At 38.9% G+C, this 22,813-nt stretch overlaps 1 protein-coding gene across 2 annotated transcripts in view; it reads right to left on the reverse strand.

Annotated features, from left to right (window-relative positions):
* Positions 1–19,858, reverse strand: part of Srek1 (splicing regulatory glutamic acid and lysine rich protein 1) — a 32,696-nt gene extending 12,838 nt beyond the window's left edge. Inside the window, exons 1-7 of one of the 2 annotated variants that reach the window (XM_021208466.1) lie at positions 19,544–19,858; positions 12,733–12,866; positions 7,335–7,459; positions 5,050–5,214; positions 4,438–4,616; positions 3,188–3,318; positions 2,249–2,363 (exon numbers count right to left, since the gene is read on the reverse strand). In XM_021208466.1, coding sequence (XP_021064125.1) covers positions 2,249–2,363; positions 3,188–3,318; positions 4,438–4,616; positions 5,050–5,214; positions 7,335–7,459; positions 12,733–12,866; positions 19,544–19,704 — 1,010 coding nt within the window. In that variant the 5' untranslated portion in view covers positions 19,705–19,858. Of the gene's footprint in view, positions 1–2,248; positions 2,364–3,187; positions 3,319–4,437; positions 4,617–5,049; positions 5,215–7,334; positions 7,460–7,745; positions 7,937–12,732; positions 12,867–19,543 lie in introns of those variants that run through there. The other variant, XM_029543919.1, reaches the window with a different exon arrangement.
* Positions 19,859–22,813: the final 2,955 nt, after the last annotated feature.

The raw sequence follows: 22,813 nt of genomic DNA on the forward strand, positions 1-22,813 counted from the left end.
AATATACTCTTCAAAACCTAGCCAAGGACAGTCACTTCTTTCTCCCTCTTACCATCAAAGGAGCCTCGAAAGAAGGGAGAGGGATGGTGGATGCAACAGTCACCATGCCCCTTTTAATGAATGCACATAGGAAGCTATCTACTTCTGTGGTACAGTATGATAACTGAATACATGTGTACAAAGTGTAGTGATCAAAGTCCGTGTGACCCAACACCCTTGTCCTTGAGCATGTGATATTTCTTTATTAACAGCAGATTTTGAACTCCTTTCTTCTAGTTCTAAAATATATGATAAATTGCTACATGTTGTAGCTGGTGAGGACTTACTCTGATTACTGCATGTACTTTACTATCCATTAACCTATCTCTTCTGCTCCCTGAGAACTGAATGGAACTTAACTCAACTTTGAAAACTTTCATGGGAACAGTTTTCTGCCTGAGAAACAAAATTCTAGAAACATGTGACATTATAATCTATACTGCCCTACTAAGTCACATCCGGGGAGTGGAGTAAAGTGTAGATATAATCTATACTGCCCTACTAAGTCACATCCGGGGAGTGGGGTAAAGTGTAGGAAGATTCTTTCAGGTCAAAACCTTCAAGTCTTACTTATGTCTTCAATGAACAATCTCCATGCCTCTATTTTAGAGATAACTCGTGTCTTCTTGTCATTAGCCTATGTATACATGAATATGTAAAGCATACTGACGATGTATATTTGTGTGTACACATGCATGCCAAGAGCCACTAATTTCTAATTTTAGCCTCATATATATCTATATGAAAATACATTCACTAATAATAAGAACTGACAAATTTCATTTTAAACTCTTAGAGGACATAATAAACTCCTAGAGGAAGAAAACAGTACGTAAACTCAAAGACTTCCGAAGTGGGTAGTAGATAAAGTAAATACCTCAGTTACTGCCCTAATGTTTGAAAGCATATAAAGTCTCACACACTATCAAAGGAAACATTCTTAATGGATGAGTTTCACTTTTTCTCAGCCTGAGAGCTTAGGTGTCCTTTGCAGCCACTCAAAACCAACAGTCAGGAAACCAGTCTTTATTACTCGTGGGCACTTCCACACTTCTCTGATCTTCACTGTGCTGCCAACATTTGGCCATCCATCCATCCGTCCATCCGTCCATCCGTCCATCCATCCATCCGGGACTCCACACTGCTCTATCTGTTCTACTTTCTGCTCTAACCTTGCTTCCTACTGCACTTACATTCTGGGTGACTTTGAGACAATGTCTTGCTAGGCAGGTCTAGCTGATTTGTATTTGCTACGTACACTGCTGGCTTAAAACTTGAGGGACCTGATTCTGAGCTTGCCAAACTAAGAGCTTAGAAACACCAAAGTCCCCAAAGAAAATTCTGTAAACTATGTATGGACCATACCACTAAGGAATTAGAAGTATAGTTTACAAAAGTCAAAGAAAAAAATCTCTCTATTTTGCTATTTCATCTTAGAATCTCCTTGATCACCACAGAAAAAGTAGACTGGTGGTCCTTGCAAGGCTTCCCTTGAGGTCTCCTCCTTTATTCCCCCACCTTACACATACAGGCACACATCTCTGGGTCATTCTCTCAAGACACAGTAACTCAGCATGCAACAAGGACTCACTACACTTCAGACATGATCCTCAAGGAACTTCCTATCATATCAGGACATGCTGCAATTTACATACTAAGGTATCCTTTTCACCAAACACAAAGCAATTACATAGAAAAAGAAATTAAAATACTGAAATTATGATCAAAACTAGGACAAAAAGAACTTGAGGACAGCACTGGTGCTTGGCCCGAGGGCAGCCTGAGAGAGCTGCAGCCCAAGCACTGCAGTCAGCATTTGCTTTTCTCAGAACAGAATCAAATACTTTCTGTCACATATGTGGAAAAGGCTAGTTTTGAAAACAAAAAACAAAAAAACTAAGTATAAAACACATGAAAATAGAAAACTTTTCTAAAACTAGAGATTATTGAAGACATTAAAAATTATCAATTACAAAAAAAAAAAAAAATATGCTTTCTTTTGAGCACACAGAAAGAGAGAAGCAGGCTGGGCAGCAATGGTGTAGTCCTTAACTGCAATGTTTTCACCAGACCGATAGTTTGTAACAATAAGCACACTACCAGGTAAGCAAACACTGATGAGGTTTCTGAGTTCTGATACTTTGACATCATAACTATTGGAAGTACAAACTGAGAGAACATTGAGCATTGACAGTAAGTAGAGTCTCACCTGTGCTTTGACTGTGATCTCTTCCTTCTAGAATGGGATTTTGAGCTAGACCTGGACTTTGAGCGAGTGTGGGAACGAGATCGACCGCCTTTCCTTTCATTGCTCTTTCCAGACTCTGGGAGGAAAAAACCACTTTGCAGCGTAAGCTCAGAACAATTAAAGATCCCAGTTAATAATTAGGCACAAGTGGAATATACCACATATAGTGCAAGGGGCCTACTCTCTGTACATCCTCCTCCTGTGCAATTATCCTTCAGAAACATCCAAGAAAGTCATTGCATAAACTCGTTGAGTGCAGCCACCCTGCAGCAGTACATATAAACCAGATGATTATAAACAGCTGTTCGTAGTATTTTGTTGCTGCCATAACGTAAGATTAAAACATGTCTGCAATTCCTATGACAGTAAGGCTAAGACCTTCCTGCATTTGTTAGAATTGAATGTAAATTCCAAGTAGTAATTTAGAAAATCTAATGAAAGATAAATCACATAGACATTTTAGAGTGGAGTTTAAAGTATTTAGCAACACAAATATTTGAGTAAGTTTTCCTTTAATCTGGTAAAACTGAGTATCTGTTTTTAGATGTCCTTTCTCTTGTCTTAAAATTAAAACTTTGAGGGAAAGGCAACCTGCCTACATTTAACATTTTAAACATTTATTCTTTCCTTTTTAGCCTCACAGAAACATTCACACTCTGCTTTGAGTAAACCAACCTCAACACTGACTTGTCTTCACAGAATGCTCACTGACTATGGCTCAAGTGCATCAGTTCAGTGTTAGGGCTGAGTTGATCTGCGTAAGCCACTTACTATGTCTTGAGTTTCAGTCTTCTGATCTGTACAGTGAGGGAACTGAGCAGTGTAATCCTACAATTCCTTGCAGTTCTAAGAGTCTATGGTCTTTAGACTACATCCTGTACAACAACACTGTGGCCTTACCTGGTTCAATGGCTGCTGAGATAAATGACTGAGCCTCCCGTACTCGCTTCATTACTTCTTCTAACTCCTTAGCTGCAGCCTGAGGTGTCATCTCAGGAGGTTTTACTATTGCATTGTTGGAGTGATTTATTCTAAATTAAAAATATTAGTATATCACAAACACACACCATAGTTTATAAAGCACGAAACAAATGTTAGTATGATATACATGTTTATAAATCTGAGGACATCTCAACAGCACATAAGGAAATAAAAATAGCTAAATACAGAATAGCCAAAAGTAAACTTAGAAAATGATGATTAATCTCTCATCTCCACCTACAATTTTTTTGCTAAACAAAGAAACCAAAGCAAGAAAAACTGAAGTCTATCTTACTTCTTCCACAACTAAATAGATTACAAGTTTACAAGTGCTTTTACACACACCTTAGAAAAAAGTGACAATGCTGGTAATCAGGACTAAAATGGACTACTTCTACTCTTAAGTACATTGTGCTAATATCCTGCATATCCTAGCAGGGTGAAGGGGAAGCTGACTACATGGTCATTTTACTCAATACTGTCCCATGTCTGAGTCACAAGTGAAGAGCATCTAGTAAACCTCCCTTACTAGGCATAGTGGCTTCTGTGATACACAGACACACCTGCTGTGTCTATCTTATACACTCCACAGAGAAGACTGAGCATTCAATAACAACAAGGACTGATCATTTAAGAGTAAAATCCAAAGAGATCTACCTACAAAACTCGAAACCACATTCAACTTAATAATCTGCATAAATTACAATTTCTGGACTTGAGTGTCTGAAAGGTGATATGAATCTTTTGTAAACAAGGTTGGCCATGAGCAAATAAACTCACAATGTCTGATTTAAAACACTTCTAAATACTTAACACTATTTTATTCCTAGGATTTGGAATTTACTCAAATTCTTATAAGCAATTCTGCAGCTCAATTATAAGTTAAGCTGTCCTGAATCAGCAACCACCAAAAAACAAACCTGACTTATAGAAGAACTGAACAGAAACATTCCTGAAGCCACTATGTATTATAGGCAAACAATTAACAGTCAACTACATATTTAAAAAAGAAACCGGTCTTAAGGTTTCAGTGTCATGCATTTCCCTTATACTAACAGTCTTCCTTTCCACAAATTGCCAATTACTATTTTTTTAAAAAGCCTTAATTAAATCAAACACTTTACAGCTTTTTCTAAGTCATTAGAATTTCTTTGTTGAAGATTTCTTACTTCAGTGGCCTGTCTCCAAACATAACTCCATTAAAAGCAAGAGCCCTTGGTACAGAATTTTGGTCTGCAAATTCCACAAAAGCAAACCGAGTTGGCTGAGTCTCATCACCTGCCATCCGAACAAACTTCACTTCTCCAACTTGTTTAAAAAATTCAAGTAGTTGATCAGCTGTCGTTGTCTGAGGAAACAGAGTGACATTTTAATTCAATACACTTTTTCCCTTTTTAAATCGGGTAAGTAAAGCAGTTAATGCTTGCAGGGGGAGGGGTACATTTTCTTTATTGATGAGGCAACTGGCAAGGTCCCCATGTTCCTATCAATAACCCTTGCCTTTGCTCCTGATATCCAATCCCATTACATTTACTGGGTCCCGAGAAAGGCATGAAAGTGGAAGAGGGCTAGCTGGGAGGAGAACGGGGACCAACAGGGGGTGGGGAGGGGCCAAGGGGGCAAGGGGAGAAATGAGTATCATCAAAATATATGTGAAAACATAATGAAGCCCACTATATAATACATGCCAATAACCATAATTTTAAAACAAGTAAATAATACTTTATCAGCAGAATTTTTAAAAATAAGCAGCTACCACCACCCAGTTTCTTCTTAGGTACCTGTGAATTCAAATTTCCAACATAAACTGTTCTCCTAATTTCATCAATTTTGGAAGGATCCACATTTCCCATAAGTGGCGGCTGTGGGATCTCTCCAAGTGTTGTAATATTTGGGTCCAGGGCTGCTGCCGGGATAGCTCCCAAACTGCTAAGTGAAACACCAAGCTACAAAACAAAACAAAGGTAAGCTATAAGGTAGTTTCCACTGGTGTCCAAAGCACTGTTGCTAGGCTTGTAACCAGTAGGTCAACCCTGCATGAATGGAAGAAGGAAGGGGACTCCTTGCTTTAAGCTACATGTATCTGTTTTAAGAAAACAAACATTTCCTTAATTGCCTGGGTATTTACCTACCTTTAAAGTGACACTAAAAATGAGCAGTACTTTTCTATGTTCAGTATAGTTATATTGTGTGATCTCCATAAACAGCATTATTGTAGACTGGGCCAATGCCTTGGAGAGAAGGGAGGTTGAGTTCCTGGGAGCCTGTCATGACACTATCCCTGTCCATTGAGCATTCAGTACACAACTTTCTGATGTAGCTTTCTGCCTGATGGTCCCTCAGTTAATATATGTTGATTCATCAACACTGAATACATGGCCAACTAAACATGAAACTTTTCTCCATTTCCATCACACTAAGTTTTTTTTTTTTTTTTTTTTTTTTTTGTTTTTGTTTTTGGAACTATCTAAAGAACAAATTACAAAAACAATAACAGTAACCCCCACACATCAGAAGCAGGGGCCAAGAACAGGTCTAGGCTCTTTTCTCAGTACAGAGCTGAAAGGAAGCCTAGGCTCCATGAGACCCTGACTAAGAAAAGACTAAGGAGGGAGGAGTCATAGAGAAATTAAATGACCTGGTAATGCTAGGCATCAGCATCAACAAAATAAAGCTGAAATAAACAGAAGTTCAAAAAAAATCTGGAATGGTAAGCTATTTTTTATGTGATAATGGAAATTGGGGGGGGGACCCAAAAACCACAGAATCATCTTTTCCTAAAATTTTATGTTTATGTGTATACCACAAAGACCCAGTGCCTGCAGAGACTGAAAGAGGGTATGGGGATAACCCTAGAAGTGGAGTTCCAGAAGCCTGAGGCAAGAGCAGTAAGTCCTCTCAACTGCAGAACCATCTCTGGGCCCCATTAGATAAGCTTTCTAGAACATTACAGAACACATGTTTGGAGACATGTTCATTTTAAACTATATTTAAAGAGACAGAAGTTCTTAGATTTTTAAAACATGTTTTACATTTGACAGAAGTAACAAAAGGTTTTTAAAGGAAAAAAATGCAATCATTTTCATTTCTACTTGTGCTACTCCATAAAAGTGATCACTGACAATATGTACAAACATTGTAAATGACTAAGATTTAACAACTGTTAAATAACAGCAGTTTCTAAAGATGAAAAAAAAAACAAGTTTACAAAACCACTGTCACTTATTTTTGTCATAGTGGCCAGTCTCATCTTTTTAAAAACATGTGAGGACATGTTGTCTCTAATCAACTTAAAAATAAAATTCAAATACCTTTCTATGATCTAAAAAACTACTACCAAGCCAGTGTCCCGTCCAGTCTTAAACCCTCACTCTCTCCCTTCACTCTCGTCCAGTCAAACTGAGCAGCATTAGTTCCTCAAGCACAGAAGTTAAACTAAAAACTGTCTTGCTCCACGGTCTGCTACAGTAGAATGCTGTACAAGATTCTCAGTTTCAGAAGCCACTTCTACAATCAGGACAAACTGACCACCGCAATCAAGTTTACACACACCCTATGAAACACTAGCAAGTTAACAAGTCACAGCCCTTACCTGACAAATGGCCCTCCTTTAAATGGAGTGTGACCAGAATCTTTCTCACACAAAAGCCAAAAGCCCAGTAATGGTTATATCTTTCCTTTACTGAGAAATCAGAAGATATTAATTACTGTTTAATTCTACACAGCAAAAACGTAAGGATTCTGTTGTATTTTACCTTGTTTAATGCTTTTTCCATTACCAAAGTTTATCTCCCTTAAAATGGACTTAGTCCTTATGTTTCTCCCGAACTAAGAAGGGAAACTGGGCCTCCAAGTCCGTTATCTAAAGCACTGAGTTTCCTATTTGAATTTTCAAATGTGAACAAGACCCCAGCTATTTCAGAATAATTCCCAAAGCAACATCAACTGAGCTGATGTGGGATAAATTTTGAATGGCTGCCAGCAAACCAAACAAAACCAAGTAAAAACGTCTTACTCCTTACTCAATCTACGCACAGGTCAGTCTCACACCATCAAGAGGACTTACACTACTCACTGCCGTCAGAGGGCTGGAGGTTGGGATGGGAAGCAACCCTGCACCAGGTACCAGGCTTGTCATGGTTGGAGCAGGCGCCAGTAAGGAGAGGGCTTTGGCTTCTTCGGGGATTTTACCTGCAGAGGCAAGTTCCAAACATTATGGAAAGCAGAAACACCACACCAACTTTACACTATGATTTTACAATTACCCTTGCACTTAAAAAATAATAATAATAAATGAATCTATCTATCAGATCCATACAAAGAAATAAATAAGAACATAAGGCTTTCCTTTTATCCTGCTCTATTAGGAAAAATAAAAGTGAGCAAAACTTCAAAGACTAACAATCTCATTAATGGAACATTAGTTTAAAAACTGAATAATGTAGACAATTATTTAACACTTTGAGCTATGGGTCACCTGTACTGGAAACTTAATGTTCATGAACCAAACGATATCAAGCATGGACGCTTTCCCAGGACGCTGTTTTCGCGGTGATCGAAAGTTGTGTTACACATGACAACCGTTCGTGTTGGCTGCGTCACTAATAGCACACAGAACATCAGATACAGAAAAGAAGAACATTTTTTAAAGTTTAATCCCCAGAAATGGCAAATAACCAAATTAGTCAAAAAAAAAGAAAAAAAAAGAAAAGAAAAGAAAAAGAAAAAGAAAAAAACAAACAAATATGTACGAATTGAAATTTGCTCCATAATGAGTGTCTCTATCCTGTTACTGAAACTACCTACTTGAGAAGCAAACAATTCTAATAACCCTCCAAAAGATTCCACTCAATCTCAAATAAACAGAACAGAAAACTTGAATACGTAATCAGCTTGAATTTAAAAAGGTCCATACCCATTCATCAATAAGGCACCTCACCAGCTAATACCTAGAGAGACTCCAACCCCAAAGATGCCTTAGGCAATTCATAAAAAAAATTAGGGACTGAACCGACAAAATCTTCCCTAGTCTCAGGAAACTCCTTAAAATACTAACTTTAGATGCAGGTTTTGTATACTTATCTGAGAACAATAACTAATGCTTACAAGTGCTTTTCTTATGAAGCCTGTAATTTTCTAACAGGAGTAATAGTAAAATAATTTAATAATAGTAATAGTAAAACCATTTAAGAAAATATGCCTGCAACTTAAAAAAAAATTATCTTGAAGTTCATGATCTGCCATATTTGGTTTCTTAATTTAAAACAATTTGACAAAAACTAAAACTCATATTTTTCTATCTTCTTAGCCAAAAATGGGAATTGGGTATATTTCTCAAACTTGATCGCATATATAAATTACCATTTCTATTAATTAATTAAGAGTGTCTTAAAACTGCATTTTTAAAAATCACACAAGCTGAAATCTATGTGGTAACTTTTCAAGAGCACTATGTCTTGTTTCAGCGGTAAATCCTATTTACAACAACCAGACGCACAGAGATAAATAGCTAAACAATCTCCCCTGGAAGACCTCAAAGCACAGATGGGATTCAAGTTGTAATTTAAAACTTGAGATAATGGTTTTAGCTTATCTATAGAAAAAAAAACAGAATTACAGTTTAGTGGCTTTGGCAAATGCATACTTTCTAATTTTTCAGCATCTAAATTTAACTAATTTTAAAAATGTGGTTATTACTTTTAAATTCTGGAGAACAAATTTCTAACATGCAGAATAACAAGGTAAGCCTTTCTGAAGATATAAAATAACAATGAACTACTAGTATTACTACTCATCTACATTTACATATATATATATATATATATATATATATATATATATATATATATAATTTATATTAGTTATCACATTTGTTTTATCTATTAGACATACAGAGTTCTTTTTTAAGGTTTAAAACCTGAACACCTTTGATGAATGCCTGCCATCCCAGGTATACACTCTATGCTTCAGTACCCTGATTTATTCACCTGAGTTGCAATCTAGTAATGTGCCAAATTTAAAATTATTTGTCAATAACCAGACCCAGCTATCCATACAGTATAGAGACTAAAGACAATAAGGTATTCAACATGAACCAAGCTCATTGCTTAGTACTGTGAGGCCTCAGTTCTGTCTTAAATATTAGTAGGCTATCAGACTTTCCCTACCTTATAACAATAAACTGTTAAAAATCAGTAACTTAAGCTCATATTATTTGTCTTATTCTATTAAAGATACTCTTAAGAAAAGTTCCATTGTACTATTTCTAAACCCTAACTCTGTAAACTGTGTCCTCTAAAGCTCCCCTGGGGAATACAGAAGTGTCAAATAAGCAAGCATTTAGCATTTTCCCCAAACTACACTTCAAAACTGAGGCCGACATCTCTCATACTATTGTGAGTCTTCACTTCAGAGTCCACTTAAAAGCTAGTAACTTCTAGAGAGTTTTCAACAAAAAAAAAAATTCAAGCAAACAAACAAAAAAATGCATGCAAATAAATAATGAACAGTTTTCTCCAATTTCCCCAGAAGCAACAAAAGGCTTCATAAGACCAAGGTAATAAAGACAAAGACCTCCCTACCTTCAGACGGTAAAAGAAATGCATTTATTTTCCTTGATGGCTTTATATGCCTACAGTTCTAAGGGAAGGACAAAAATTATAAGGCATCAGTTGTTTTTTATGAGAGATGCAGACTTGAGGAAAAAATAAGCACTGAGCCCATCAGGAAATGTTCCTAAGATTCTCATAAGTGTTTTAATGTCTGAAGGTCAAAATGTACCTCAGTAACCCACAAGACCAAGCAAAAGGCCTGAGAATCTTCACAGCACTGCACTCTAACTTAATGCAGGACAGTATGGTTCATCTCAAGGTTGAGCTCTGTTAATCATTCCCCATAAATTTGCAACATATTACGACCTCTTAATGGAATACCATTCACAAAGAACTGGAAAACCAGTTCATAAGTTAAAAGTGAAAGATTTAACAAAACGAAAACAAAACAAAACAAAACAAAAAAAGGGACAAAGAAAAAGAAATGAAATTAAAGCAAAACAATAAAAACAGAGACAGGGCGTCCATCTTCTGCGGTTCAGACTCCGATCTCATTTCCCCAATGAAGGTTTCACTTGGCGGCAGGTTTAGTGGCATGGCAAACAATGCCTAACTCAGGCAAGTGTAACAGGTCTGCCTTGGCCAGTCTAGTCATCTAATAATGCACAAATATCACATAGAGAAAACATACAAAACCAAATTAATAGTCAAAATCCATCTACCAGAAAATGTGGACATAAAGTTATGACTGACGATTAGGCTCACACCTGTTACATTGATCTTACTTTTTCTAAATGTTAACATTTATAAGAAAAAATCTGAAATGCACGTAACAACAAGAAGGTCATATTTATACAAGTATAATGAAGGTATATTTTATTCAAAACGGCACATTTTATTAACAGTCCCTGCTTAATGGCTTTCAATAGCACTTTCCCACTCTCTTCTCACATTACTGTCTGAACTAAAAACCAGCAAACTGAAAGAAACTGAAAACTTTGGTAAAATGTTTTCTAGGGCCTTTCCCATTTACACCACAGTGCTGAAGCATGCAGAGTCAAGTGTCCAGGGCATGCATCCACAGCCCTGTGCAGCTCTCAGAGCTTCCTGCACTGCAGACTGCTTCATCTGCTTCACCCACCCTGCTCTTTTCTGCTTGTTTAATATAACAATACATTACTTCTTTGCTGAAGTGCACAATCAGACTCAGCAGCTCTAAAAATCATCAGCTATATTTGAAAAACAATGAAAAAAATTGTGTCTTATTGAGGTACCTTAAGATACTTTATTAAGGTACAGATTAAATAATGCAGTAAATTTTTAGATTTGCATGTCCAAAAATGGTAAAGTTTCCTCAAAAAATGGTAGCATTAAAATTGCTTAAAGTTATAGCTGACTGTTTTAATCAGCCAAGTAAAACAAACTAAAATGAAGCCTCCATTATTCCATAACCTTGAAAGTTTCTTACAAATCAGTTTCTCTGATTGTATGGGATTACAGCAAGGTTCCAACAATAATTGAAAATTCTTCCTTCAAAATCAGTAATGATAAAAGCCTACACTATACACTTTTCTGCTATTTCTAGTTTAAGATTTTTTTCCCCCTGTGCACTTTCATAGCATGGAACTTTGTAGAATTAAAACTTCTTCCTCTTTCACCTTACTCCCCAACTCAGGGCTCACTGTGCTCTTCAGACCAGAGTATACTGGCAAGTCATTTACTTTTCACCACGCTTATCTTCCCTGTCTACTCTAACCCATAAACACAAGAAATATGCTGTTGAATTCATCTGGGGGAGAAAAAAGAAACCAGAACTTCTTGTTCTGGGATTTCAAAATTACCATTCTGGGAGGAGCTTTATTTTATAATGCTCTTACTATTCCAAAACAGGCATTCTGAAACAAGCATAAAACTCCCAAAGTGCAGCAAAGTCCAGATAAACTAATGATTTTAATGTAAACTTAGTAACTACAACAAGTTTTTAAAATTACATTTAAAAACCCCATTAAATTTTTTCTAGCATACTTTTATGCTACAAAATAGTTACTATCATCTAGCAAAAAATAAAAAAATAAAAAAATAAAAATTATGTATATAAGCCAGTCAGTACTCTAAGTTAACTGTACATTAAAACTGTCAAAATCAACAGCAATTATATATGAATGTCTCTGGAAAAACATAAAATTTTAAATAATAATTAGCTTTTATAGCAAGGCAAGACGTAAAATTTAACAAGTAACCAGAAGGCTTTGGGCTTCGCTCCCATCTCTGATCTCACTCTCTGATGGAGGCTTTAAAAACTGCTTTCCAGTTACCCTTCCCAGTAAGCCAATCGGAGAAAAGAGTTTCAGGTGTATAACAAAAATAACACTGAATATGAAATAACAGTCTTGTAACAATTGAGAGAAACTACCTTAAGAGGATATTTGAAAGAACAACCTGAGTATTTTTTGAATGAATATAGAATATCACAACCCCAATTTGACTAAATATATAACTTGGAAATTTCTTAATTCTGTCCTCATGAGTATATGCTTACATATACAGTTAAAAATATTTTTTTATACCAATACCAACTTAAGTTTTTAAATTCTATAAAGCTCTTTTTTACAATCTGTGAACTGGCTACAGAAAAGCCAAAGCCAACTATAATAGGCAAATATTTGATAAATTTTCTAAATGTTCAGTTGCAAAATCTCAAATATCCGTAAGTAATAAACTAACCACTTCAGTATAATTTTCCACAGGTGTTTTTTTCTTCAAATTTCATTCTTGTTTTCACACACACACCAATGTGAGTGTGCACAGACAGACTCACACATAGAGTACTGGCCAATTTCCAGGAAAGCTAAAGGCTATAGTAACAGACAGGACATATTAAAACAATAAGAAAAAAAAAAAAAAGATACCAACCTTCTGCACAAGGAACTACTATCAGAGCTCTGTCAATAAAAACCGTGTTAGTTAGATGCTGGGCCACACCAACACTTGATGGGTCACGAAACTTAATATAACATACTTTGGAGGAAAAAGCAAGAGGTGTATTGCTGCAAGATAAAAAGAAAACAAATGGATTAATAAACATTTGCATGGCTTTATAATTTTCATTTGAAATTTCTTTCTTTCATCATCAGACAGATAATTTTTGTTGCTAAATATGACTAACACATGAAATAACAAATTTTAGTCATTTAACACTGACAAAAACAAAGGTCACCCTAGGGATGCCTACACGTCAGTCAGCCCTTTACAACATGTTATCAGGGAAAATCCCTTTACAGAAGTTGCCATCCTCAAGACTTCAAATTGTAGCCTCTCTCACCCCTAACTGATCGCCAACATTTCTATTACTAAAACCGTGGTAAACCCATAGCTACTGTAGCATGGGAGGCCCTGGGTTCAATGCCATCAAGCCAAAACAAAAAAAAAAAAATCACTGAAAAATCATAGTAATCATATAATTAGATAATATGGAACCAAACAAGGGGTTTTTGCATGGCTTCAGGCTAGCAAAAACAAAACGGGTTTATAAACAAAATATTATGTAATTTATTTTGCAAAATAGTAGACACTCTAGTCTATTTAACTCATTATCTATGTTATTTTTCATTAAGTCACTGAGTAACTGTTTAACTAGTAATTTCAAAGTCACATTTTAAGAAAGACTTTATTTTTAAGTGTAGATATATACACATGTGAATGCTAGTGACCAATAAGGTATGAGGACCCCTGGAACTGGAGTTATGAGGAGTTGCCCAAAGTGGGTGCTGGGAACCTAACAGTAGTGCGCATACTCTAACCACTGAGCAACCTTTCCAGCCCCTCCTGTCACTTTTTCCACTAAAATTGTTCTCTGTGATCCATCATACATAACAACAAATCTACCTTTAAAACAATGTAGAATAACACTGAATGAGTAAAGTTACAGCTGTACTGTCAGCCTGCAATGGTTAAGATTGCTAGTCAAATGGACTAGACCCATAACCACCAAAGAGAGGGTTCTATTAGAGAACTGTCTAGATTAGAGTAACTGAAGTGGGAAGACCCACACTAAATATGGTTGGTACTATTCTCCAGGCTACATTAAAAAAAAAGAGAGAGAAAGCTGTGTCAACACCATATTGAGGACTCTCTCTGCTCCTATGTGACCTGTGAAAGAATTGTTTGACCCCAAATTGCAACCCACAGGTTGAGGACGACTGATATAGTATTTCACAGTGTTCAGCAATTTTCATTTTGTGGTATGGTACACTTGTGCATGCTAGGCAGGCATCTGCCACTGAACTACATGCACCCCAGGCCTTTAAGCAACTTTCTTAATCTTCATCTCCCACCAAGCCCAACTTCACAATTATTTTGTAAACATGATACACATTTCAGCTTTGAGAAGAGTTATATTGAACATTATAGACTTCATATAGATGCTGACAAACAAAAGTTTATGTTTGCCATGGTTGCGCACGCCTTTGATCCCAGCACTTGGGAGGCAGAGGCAGGTGGATTTCTGAGTTTGAGGCCAACCTGGTCTACAGAGTGAGTTACAGAACAGCCAGGGCTACACAGAGAAACCTTGTCTCGAAAAACAAAAACAAAACAGTTTATGTTTATTATTATTATTTTGATATTATTATATTATTTTCAATATAGGGCTTCCCTGTATATCCCTGGCTGTCCTGGAACACAGAGATCTGCATGCCTCTGCCTCCTGAATACTAAGATTAAAGGCATGCATCACCACTGCCAAGTTTCAAAACTGTATTATTAATAAATTAGTTATGCTTATAAAGCATATGCTTTCTAGTATATCTGAACTATCTAATAGAATATTTTTATCACCACTTTTGATTAGTTTGTGATACTAGGGACACTACTCTCAGGGCCTCAAACATGCCAGACAAATTCTCTTAACTATGAAGCACAGCTCTAGCCCCTAGCACTTTAAAATCTAACTTTGATCTAGGGTCTCCTATGTTGCACAGGCTTACTGAATTTCAGAGCCTCCTTTCTCAGGTTTACAGGTAGCTGGGATTACACACACAGACCACCAAAACTCATGACCACAGTCTTACTTTTCAACTGTTTTTGTTTTATCTAAAGGTAAGCTGCTGTTAGAAAACAGATGTCTGCCTGGCACCGAGGTGATGCACACCTTAAATCCCAGCCTTTGGGAGACAAAGGCAGCTCTGTAAGTTCAAAGCCAGCCTGGTCTAGAGAAACCCTGTCTCAATAAACTAAATTTAAAAAAAAAAAAAAAAAAGCACTGTCTAAAAATAGTAGATTTTGACCTCATTTATTGAATCAAGTTCTAGAGTTTATTTTAGAATATAAAACTTCTGAGTTTTAAGTGGAGACATTTAAAAACAAAACAAACAAACAAAACCCACCTCTAGAAACAGGTTAAATTTCTGGGGTCCTAATTGAGTATTTTTTCATGAAATATGATGTTACAATGTAACTTTACAAATGCCAATGCAGTTACCAATATGTCTAATATTTTATTAGTACTTCTAGATATACCTAAAGATGTGACTAAAGATGTAAAGTGGCTCTCACCCTTCCTGATGCTTCAGCCCTTTGACACAGTCCCTCATATTGTGGTGACCCTCAACCATAAAATTATTTTTGTTGCTACTTGGTAACTGTAATTTTGCTGTTTGAATCTTAATGTAAATATCTGTGTTTTCCAATGGTCTTAGGTGGTCTCTGTGAAAGGGTCATTTGATCCCCAAAGAGGTTGCGGCCCCCAGCTGAGAACACCTGCTTCAGGAGATCTATCAAAATGACATAGACCAACACATGGACAAATAGTTTTACGTATGCAATTATTGACTAATACAGCATTTACCTAAGGACTCCAAAGGTACTTTGGATGGCACAAATCTCCAAGTCTTTCTTAGGAAGCACCGACATAGCCTGCAGACCTACAATCACTGCTGATGATCAACATTTCCAAATGCATCTTGCTTAAACACATTTATTTGTAATTAAGTTTTAAAGATAACCAACATATGACAGAATTTCAAAAACACTCAACACAGCACATGTCTAAATATTACTTTAAAGCACAGCAATATGAAAAGTGCTTATTACAGATTAAGTTAAAAAAGTTTATAATCACAGTGTATGACTCCTTTGATTACACTGTATTATAATAGGCACATATAGAGGACCAGAAGAAAAAACATGCTAATGAAAGGAGTTTGGTGGAATGATGTTAAGATCACAGACTTTCTTGTTCTCCATTCTATAAAGAATGGCTGTTATAGTTAAGTAGCCCAGGAAGGCGGGGTATGTTGAAAGCTTGTTCCCCAGCTTCTGTTGTTTCTGAGGTTATCCAGCTGAACGCACTGGTAGGAGGTGGGGCAGGCCACAGCACCAGTGTGTACCTTAGAGGAGATTTTTATCTTGTTCCCGGCTTCTTCCTGGGGTCTGTCTATTTCCTAACTGTTACCTTATTTCTGCTTGGCCATAGGCTGAACCATCAGAGCCAGCCAACACATTATGAAGCCTTTAAAATCCTGAGCCAAAGAACTCCATCTGATGAGCTTAGGTGTTTGCTATGGCAACAAAATATAACAGATACAACATATGTAATTTCTTAAAGTTAACTAAGTTGCTTTAAGTAACTAGACTTCAAGTAAACAGACTTTTACTTTGGTTCTTGGAACTTCAAAAACCAGAAAAGTAGGACCCCAGAGCAAGTAAGAAAAACTGCACAGGTGAAAATCTCCCTGGTGTTAGAAATCAAAATAGAATTACCCTTGGGGAGGTTAGTCAACTGAAGGAAGGCACAGGGAGGCTTGGAGTGTACAGATACTCCCCACCTGTGTTGCTTGCTACACTACTATGTTTAAAGCTGTAAGAATTCATTCATCTCCACACCATGATGTTCATTTTTCTGTATAAAAAATTACATTACAATGATAAGTTTACTGAAAAAAGCAATTTGTATAAATAGGTATTCAGGAACTATTAAATTCAATTATTGTGCAAAAAGTTGGACAGTAATTCTGGATATATAATTATCTGGCAACAGGAAAAAATGTCAAATAATTCTTACTATCTTCAATGAATGTCTACACACATCCTTTTTTATATTCTGTATTATCTGTGCAAGTGTATGCACAGGTGTACTTGTAGAGGGAGGTCAGAAGACAACTTTCAGCAACTGAATTCTCTCCTTTCAGAGTGGGTTCTAGGACTGAACTCCTGTTATCAGCCTGGACCCATATTATTGGCCTGGTTACATTAATGTTTAATGTTTAAAATTTAAAATGAGTCCCTCCTCCCCATCTGTAGGATCCTGACACTCACGTAAAAGCAGGGTGTGGTGGTGTGTGGCTGGGACACCAGCACTCCAGGTGGATTCCCAGAGTGAGCCAGCTAAGCCAGTCTGTTGGAGCTTCAGATCAGAGAAAGACTCTCAAAAAATAAAGTGGAGAGCAAAAAAGGAAGACACCTGATGTGACCTATTTTCACGGTTCACTAAAGAAATGCATCTCTAATTTTAAATCAAACAACTGTTCGACTTCTAAATAGTAACCACAAAGCAATGGTTATACGATAATTAGAACAACTATCATTATCTTTGACAAAAGTACTATTGACTGAATTTTTATATACTTCAGCCCCAAACCACAAGTATATCCTTAAGGACCAGCTAGCATAACTGCATTATGGGGAGGAAAACCTGCTCATAAAGTTTATCAGTATCACTACAAAATCAGAATGAGGCTCTACTCCTAAACTTATGAAAACTAGATAAGAGTTAAGTTTTTGTCTGGCAACAACTTTGCCAAAGGAATAATTGTGACATACTGACTCTATTTTTAAACAGCAGAGCTTTTTGCCCCTTTGCTCTTTAAACCCCAAAATAACATTTTTTTCATGCAGGGAGGAAATTGGATTTATTGAAGACCAGCCCTGAAGAAGACAAGGGAGGCTCTTTAAGATGCATCTTCCCAAATGCCAGTTAATATCTGGCAGTGTGTTACCCTCATACAAACGGCATTCCATTGGGAGTGAAGAACATTCTGTAATATATTTCTTCAGACCCTCTACTGCCCCAAAGTTAATTTACAAGAGTTCATGGGCAGAGTATTTTACTGACTGGCTTGATACAGTTCTCCCTCCTACGAACCCGAGTACGTAAGCTGATGGCTGAAAGCATCTTTAAATGTTAAGAGATACTACAAACATTAGTGTCATGGTTACATCAAACCTTATGCTCATGCACTTATGCAGGATTCTTGTCGAAAATATATTGCTTGAATCTCAGACTATATGTCATTCTACTAACCTACATCACAAAATGTCAACATCATTAAAGATTTTTAAGTGAGGAAGGGGCCTGTTCTAGACTGGAGATAACTAAGTATCATGGTATTCTCCCAACATATACTAGATAAAAGGGGGAGGGAAGCACTATTAAAACATTGAATTTTCTTCCTTTTTTCTTATCTTTTGTTTTATTTTTTGAGACAGTTTCTCTTCACCCAGAGAGCACTGGCCACTAGGGTGGGCCTGAACTCAAGAGATCCCCGGCTCTGCCTTCTAGAGTGCTGGGATTAAGATGCATGGCACCCCGTCCAGCTAGAATAAATGAAAATTTAATAATCTGTACCAAGTGAAAAGAATACTGATGGGCATTCACTGTTTTATTTCAACTTTTTTGAATGCATGAAATACTTCCAAGAATAAAGGAATTAGCATCAAATCAATTTGTAGCAGCTCTGCTACTTACAGAGTAGAGAGATATATTGTTCTGTGTGCATAACTATGAAATAAGCCAAAATCTTTTCCCAAAAAATCGTGGGCAACTTTTCCTTCAAATAATTTTAGCACAAAGAACAAAATACTGTGACCCTTAGTATTTTCTTAAAGTTTATGAGTGTGAGAATGTTACGAACGGCAAAACCATTACGAGTCATCCGATTAGTTAATACTGCATAAGGGAAATTTACCACTTCAAGTCACTGCCTAGGAAGCAATGTCGATTTATCAATGCCAATTAAGCGCTGGATTTTAAACGCGTGTACACAGTAGTGATAACTCTGCGCCGATTTGTACTTTTTTTTTGAAACGTCTGAGCCTGCGTGACCTTCTTGGAGAAGAAAAATTCAGGCTGTTGCCAAAAGTAAAGACTGACGTGATCCTTAAGATCGTGAATATGGGCTCGGTTAGAGAAACCAAAACGATGGTCAATATCTAAGATCACCCCGGAGAACAAAAAAACCAGCTCCGATTCCATGTTGTCATCCGCTCGCTCCCTCGGCAGCGCGGGCAGCCTGACACTAAGACCTAGAGGTCGGGGCGTTGGCGTGGCTGGCGTTCTCCACGATTCTCCCTCCCAGTGGGGGGGGGGGGAAAAACGTTATAGGCATTTGCCATGAGGATGCCGCCGGCCCACCTGCGGCCATCTTAAGTTGGGGGGGAAACAGAAGGCCCGGGGCACCCCACTCCAAGACCGGGCATCAACCACAGTCCCGGAGGCTCGAGAGAGAGAGGAAGGCACCCCCTACGTCCTTCGCAGGAACCCCGCGTGGAGCTCACTCAACAAAACCCCACCGCCGAGAGGCCCCGCGGCCGGGCGAGTGCCCTCATCAAACATGGCCGCCGAGGGAGGCGCGCGGTCACGTGCCGGCCGCGCTCGCCCCGCGCCTCCCTCGGCGCCCGAGGTCTCGATGGCGGCGCGCCCCTCCCCCCGCCGGGCTCCCGCACTCACTCTGGGGGGTAGAGCCGCAGCTCCTCGATTTCGCCTAGGAAGGAAAAGAGCGTCCGCATCTGCTCGCTGGTCACCGCCGACGAGAGGTTCGTCACCTGAATCACCGTCGTAGGGAAGAGGCCGAAGCCTAAGCCCAAGCCGAAGCCGCCGCCGCTGTTCATCCCGGCCTCGCTGCCTGCTGCCTTCCCGCTCCCCAACGTCCACGACGCGTCAGCGACGGAGCCTGGGAAGCGGAGGCGCGCGGCCGCGAGCGCGCTCCCGGCAGCGAGGTCTCCGCGCCCGCCCGGGCACGTCTAGCCGCTCATCGCGCGACTCTCCTGCTCCGGGGGTTGCGCGCGCCGGCCGGAAGCGTCGCCCTGGCAACGCGGCGGCTCCCCCCCGCGGGTCGTGGCCGCCGAGGCCCTAGGGTCAGGTCGCCGGGACTGTTGCTAGGCGTCACTAGGTCTTCAGAGAGGTGTACGGGCTGCTGCTAGTGAGGGTTGCGGAGGTGGTGCCTACGAACTCCATCACTTCTCGATGCTTCTGTCAGTTAAGCAGCCCGGCTCTTTCTCCGAATCAGGCGGAGGAACCCAGAGGCCTGGGCTGCAGTGGTAAAGGGACAATGATATCTGGACATTATACATAAATACCTGATCAAGCTTCGTTATTAAAATACAGGCTGTGCCGGGCGGTGGTGGCGCACGCCTTTAATCCCAGCACTCGGGAGGCAGAGGCAGGCAGATTTCTGAGTTCAAGCCAGCCTGGTCTACAAAGTGAGTTCCAGGACAGCCACGGCTATACAGAGAAACCCTGTCTCGAAAAAAACCAATAAATAAATAAATAAATAAATAAATAAATAAATAAATAAATAAATAAATAAATAAATAAATAAATAAAATTGGCAGGCACCCTGATTATGAGAATTCTTGGAAATTTTCACACCAACTATGGAGGTTAAGGGTAAATGAGTGAATGGAAGGCTTTGTTGTCAATTTATGAATTTATGACATGCAATTTATTCATTAGCGGGCCCTAACATCTATACTTTTAGACAAAGACAGGTAAAGACACAAACGGGTCTACATGCAACTTGCCCCTTAATACGGCGCAATCGTTTTCAACCAGAGCAGCAGTTATATCCAAAGTTCGCGGTTCAAGTCCATTCCTCTGGGCCCACAATATAAAAACATATTGGGGCCCCGGAGTTGCCCCCATAAAGCACACAAATACCAAACTCAGTTAAATAGGGATGATTTATTAACTCACACCACCCCAAGCCTGATCAACCAGGGCAACCGCTCAAAAGCTGAGCGCTGGACATTTCTTAATGGCCATCTTCTTTTTTTGTTTGTTTTTGTTTGGTTGGTTTTTTTTGTTTTGTTTTGTTTTGGTTTTGGTTTTTCGAGACAGGGTTTCTCTGTGTAGCCCTGGCTGTTCTGGAACTCACTTTGTACACCAGGCTGGCCTCGAACTCAGAAATCCACCTGCCTCTGCCTCCCAAGTGCTGGGATTAAAGGCGTGTGCCACCACGCCCGGCCTAATGGCCATCTTCTAAAGGTTAAAACCGCTCAAACCACAGTGAGCTCATATGCAGGTGCTGGAAGTGCTGCCTGATGGTCAGCCCTCACTCAAGCCGTATAAGACATGACAGTTTATATTGACCTTTAATTTGATGGGTCCTACATGAAGCCTACAGTTGTGGAATTTTCTTTTTTTCTTTTTTCTTTTTTTTTTCTCCCTGAGACAGGATTTCTCTGTATAGCCCTGGCTGTCCTGGAACTCACTTGGTAGACCAGGCTGGCCTCGAACTCAGAAATCCGCCTGCCTCTGCCTCCCAAGTGCTGGGATTAACGGCGTGGGCCACCACGCCCGGCTGGAATTTTCTTAAGATTAACAAACCTCATAACATACAGAACACAACAGGGTATGTGATCAGCATGACTGCTCTGAGTCAAGTTATTTTTCTGTGTCAATGACTGGCAGGAATATTACAGCAGCAAGATGAAGTAGACAGGGAACAAAATGGCTACAGCTATGCTGGGGGAGGGGAGCGGGCCTCAACACGTGAACTATTAAGACTTTGTTGCCCTTTTCACATTTGTTCTGATGGTCTTGAAGCAACAGTAGAGCTGAGGGTGTAGGTACATTGGTAAATGTTTGCCTTGTATACTTGAAAGCCCAGTGTTGAGACATTAGACCTGAAACTGGCATAAACCTATAATCTCAGCACTGGGGAAATCAATGGATGGACCGATGGCTGATGGATGGATGGGTGGATGTAATGGTAGGCTAAAGGGCTGACACCTGACTGGGAAGCAAGGCAGTGTTGTAAACTCTGAGTTTCTGTTGCTTATATTCTTAATCTCTACCCACTCATACTACACTAAATGTAACTTTAACTCCCTTGTAAAGGAGTACAACATTAAATGTACAGTGTATTTTTTTTATATTTTTTGCTTTGAGAGACAGATTCTCACTATGTAGCCTTTATTGACTGGGAGTCACTATGTGTATCAGACTGGCCTTGAATTCATAGAGAGCCACTTTTCTCCCAAGTCCCGAGGAATTAAAAGTGTATGTATTATTAAATGTATTATTTATTTGTTTGTTTGCTCACTTGGGTTTTGGTTTTTGTTTTGTTTTGGTTTTTTTTTTTTTTTTTTTGAAACAGGGTTTCAGGCTAGAGAGAGGGCTCAATGGTTAAGAGCACTGACTGTTCTTCCAGAGGTCCTGAGTTCAATTCCCAGCAATCACATGGCGGCTCACAGCCATCTGTAATGGGATCTGATGCCTTCTTCTGGTGTACCTGAAGACAGCTACAGTGTACTCATAAAGTAAATAAATAATTAAAAAAATAAAATAATGAAACAGGGTTTCTCTGTGTATCCTTGGCTGTCTTAGAACTCACTCTGTAGACCAGGCTGGCTTCAAACTCAGAGATCTGCCTGCCTCTGCCTCCCAAGTGCTGGGATTAAAGGAGTGCACCATCACCTCCTATTGATGTGTGCAACATACTATTGTTCTATCTCTATCATACTTTTGTTCTATCTATGTGAGGCTGGGGCAGAATAATCAGGAACCTGAGGCCAGTGTGGGTGACATGAGGATACCCTGACTAGAGAAACCAAGAACTGAGGACATTGGTATGTAGCAGAATGCTTAGCTGGGATTCATAAGCTCCCAAGTTAAATTGGGAGGAAAGGGAGGAGAGAGGAGAGGGGAGGGAGAGAAAAATACATCCTGTCTTGTATATGTGCGTGCACACGTGTGTTTGGAGCAAGACCCTCCCAG

This window comes from Mus pahari, chromosome 11 (assembly GCF_900095145.1).
Source record: "Mus pahari chromosome 11, PAHARI_EIJ_v1.1, whole genome shotgun sequence".
In the NCBI taxonomy this organism is placed as follows: Eukaryota; Metazoa; Chordata; class Mammalia; order Rodentia; family Muridae; genus Mus; species Mus pahari.